The following is a 3,426-nucleotide window of genomic DNA, read 5'->3' on the forward strand; positions in this document are numbered from 1 at the left end:
ATATCTAAAACCTGCAGGACACCGGCCCTCGAGGCCTGGAGTTCAAGACCCTTGCTATAAGGTCTGCCCTATTTTTGTGAATTGTTGTTATATATATATGAAATGTAACTGATACTCTGTTGGTAAGCTTAATGATCTAAATAAGGTGAAGCTATCATGATCATATCATTCCAACAACATGTTCTTAAAGGTTTCCCAAACTACTATAGGAGAGTGATTCTCTGATCTTTGTGTTTCAGATGGATATGAGTGTTACTCCTCAACTCGCTGCCTGTTTAACTCCACTGAGCTAAGGGACATCGAGTTCATCACCTCGTACTATTACAACAAGATAGAGTTTGTCAGGTTCAGCAGTGATGTGGGAAAGTATGTTGGATACACGGAGTTTGGTGTGAAGAATGCAGAGATGTGGAACAATAATCCTGGACAGCTCGCTGCAATGAGAGCTCAGAAGGAGACGTATTGCCAACCCAACGTTGGGATCTGGTACGCAAACGTTCTTTCTAAGTCAGGTGAGTCAGTGTTTCTGTGACATCATGAGATCATCATATAAACTTCATCACACTGATGTCCTGACTGAACTCTCTGCACTTAGTTTACAGCTAACACTGCTGAAGGCTTAATCTGACACATTCAGTTAAAGCTACATGTTCTCTGTAGTTCTGTTAGTTTGACAGGAACAGTCTGACCATTTCAGGCTTGTTATATTTATAAAGTCACTTCAGCTTTATTGTGTTGCAGTTTTAACTTTGAACGAAATAAAAACATTCCTCCTCTTCCTGATGTTCCAGTGAAACCATCAGTCAGACTTCACTCCACGATGGCTCCTGGTCGTCACCATCCTGCCATGTTGGTTTGCAGCGTCTATGACTTCTACCCCAAACAGATCAAAGTGAGCTGGTTGAGAAATGGACAGGAAACAACCTCTGACATCACTTCCACTGAAGAGTTTGCAAATGGTGATTGGCTCTACCAGGTCCACTCCCACTTGGAGTACATACCCAGGTGAGTCCAGGTCAAACCTGGGACCAGGACTCTTTGTTTGCCTGGACAGTCTGACCACCTATGCCCTCTCAAGGATAATTCCACTGTCAGCACCAAACTCCTTCAATGGTGATGTTTGAAGGGTCTGATCCTTCAGCACAGGCTGTTAACTCTGATCTTTGTCCAGGTTTTCTTCTGTGGCTCCAGCTCACTGACTTTAGTTTGAATGACCATAACATCGTCCACAGACGCAGATATTCACAGCTCAGCCTGTGAAAGCTGTTCCCTCTTCCTCATTCCTGCTAAAACTGAACCCATCCGAGGTTTCAGTTTCTGCAGAGCCGAGTGTTTCAGCAGGAACTGTCTGAAAATTGAGATCGAAAACAGGAAGTCCCCAAGATTGTGTTTAATATTGTTGAAAGTTTAAAACAGGACGATTGCTGATTCAGTTATGTGAACATTTCCATAATTTCTCTTTTCCACACCTTTGTGAGTCATGTCCATGATATAAAATGTGTTGCAGGTGATCAGGTAACCATCAGCTGATCACACAAATCAGATAAATCAGATAAATATCAGTGATGTTGGTTTGTGTTTGTGTTGAAGGTCTGGAGAGAAGATCTCCTGTATGGTGGAGCACGCCAGCCTGGATAAACCGCTGATTATTAACTGGGGTAAATACCTGTCTGTGTCAACACACCTGTACACTGCCTGTGTGTCCGTTCACCTGTGTGACTCTCACCTGTGTGTCTTCAGTCCCGCCCATGCCTGAAACAGAGAGACTGATCATAGTTGGAGCCATAGGACTGATCCTGGGTCTGATCTTGTTTGTGGCTGGAGTCATCTACAGGAGGAAGAGTGGAGGTCAGATCAGCACCCACTGAAACACCAGTTTAAACCAGACCAAAACCAGTTTATCCCAGGCGAAAACCAGGTTAGATCAGATTAAAACTAATTAACACCAGACTATAGTTGCAGCAAAGAAAAGAGAAGCTGTGACTTCCAGAAGCTAATGGAGCTCCTGAAGGGCTTCAGTTAGTCCAAAGTAAGGATAACTTGGACTGATTGGATCAGTTGGATTGTTGGGTTTAAGTTTTAGGCAAAAAACATTAGAACTGTGACGTGTCAGTTCAGCCTGAGCCATCACCTTTGACCTTTGACCCTCGTTCTCTGTGTTGCAGATACATCTTTGGCTCACAGGTTCGGTGAGAAACAGGCAGAGGACTGGAACAAAGATACTGCAGCTCTGAGCTTGTGGAGACCTCAGAAGGAGATGTTCTTCAAACCCGACTCTGAGCTCTGCTTCACAAATGTTCTGCCTAAGTCAGGTGACTCACTGTTTCTGTGACATCATCAGCTCATCACATGAAAGCTCAGGTCCTGAGGGATCAGCTCCTGACTGAACACACTGCTGATGGTTTCATCTTTATGTAGAACTTGTGTTGTCTGGAGTTCTGCTCCTTTCACAGTAAAACCGGGTGTCTCACACACAGTCCACTGGAAAAAAATATTCATAATTCAACTTCATCAGTGAGACATTAAAACTGTGTGAGGGTACCAGGTGTTTCTAGATCTGAGTGAGATTTGGTCTCATGGAGAATAACGTGTTCGGGTGTACATGTGGAGGTTTTATAAAAACACTTTTAGTGAAGACGTCTCAGCTTCTTCTTCATGTGTTCAGCTGCCAACAGCTGGCAGTTTATTATGTGTCAAAGTTTCCTTTCTGTGTTCAGACTGTTTTTATTTTTTATGTTCCAGTGATGCCATTGGCCAGGCTTCACTCCATGACGCCCCCTGGTGGTCGTCATCCTGCCTTGGCGCTCTGCAGAGTCTACGACTTCTTCCCCAAGCAGTCCAAAACCAGGTGTTGTTCCAGGCTGCTTTGATTTATCCTCATGATTCATTTGAATAGATCATAAAAGATTTCTAGTCTTTGTGCCGGCACATCTGCTGCTACACACCAGCAGACTGTGGGGACCAGTTTGGAGCTGTTGGTTAAAGCAATACAGGTCCTGTTCTCACGATGAGCCGTCTCCTTGTTTTCTCTCTCTGTGCCCCAGGACTGATGCTGGTTCCCAGTAGTGGATCCTGATTGTAGACCTGGAGCTGGTTCTGCTTCTGTCTGATAGCTGGAAGCAAAAGCAGCAGCAGCAGCTGGCAGCTCTGTGTATGATTCAGGCTGTTTGAGTCAGGCTGAAACTGGACTGTGGTGGATCTACTGGAGCCTCAGTGGTGGAGTCATCATATAGTGTGTGCAGAGTGTTCTCAGAGTCTTTACAGCTGTCTAACAGCAGGACAGCGAGGTGTGTACTGGGAAACTGAGTGTCTGATTGCTTTGTTTGGATGTAAGGCTGGAGGGGGCGGAGCTCTGTGGGTGTTTGTGTGTGTGACTTTCCAGTGTCATCACACACACACACACACACACACACACACACACACACA

At 44.9% G+C, this 3,426-nt stretch overlaps 1 protein-coding gene across 2 annotated transcripts in view; it reads left to right on the top strand.

Annotated features, from left to right (window-relative positions):
* Positions 1–3,404, top strand: part of LOC102206568 (H-2 class II histocompatibility antigen, E-S beta chain-like) — a 4,352-nt gene extending 948 nt beyond the window's left edge. For both annotated transcript variants that reach the window (XM_005754561.1, XM_005754562.1), the window contains exons 2-8: positions 240–512; positions 792–1,005; positions 1,591–1,658; positions 1,741–1,848; positions 2,166–2,312; positions 2,743–2,848; positions 3,045–3,404. In XM_005754561.1, the coding sequence (XP_005754618.1) occupies positions 240–512; positions 792–1,005; positions 1,591–1,658; positions 1,741–1,848; positions 2,166–2,312; positions 2,743–2,848; positions 3,045–3,066 (938 nt within the window). In that variant the 3' untranslated portion in view covers positions 3,067–3,404. The remainder of the gene's footprint in view (positions 1–239; positions 513–791; positions 1,006–1,590; positions 1,659–1,740; positions 1,849–2,165; positions 2,313–2,742; positions 2,849–3,044) is intronic.
* Positions 3,405–3,426: the final 22 nt, after the last annotated feature.

The sequence above is a fragment of the Pundamilia nyererei genome, unplaced genomic scaffold (assembly GCF_000239375.1).
Source record: "Pundamilia nyererei isolate P.nyererei 1_Seehausen unplaced genomic scaffold, PunNye1.0 scaffold00593, whole genome shotgun sequence".
Taxonomy (NCBI): Eukaryota; Metazoa; Chordata; class Actinopteri; order Cichliformes; family Cichlidae; genus Pundamilia; species Pundamilia nyererei.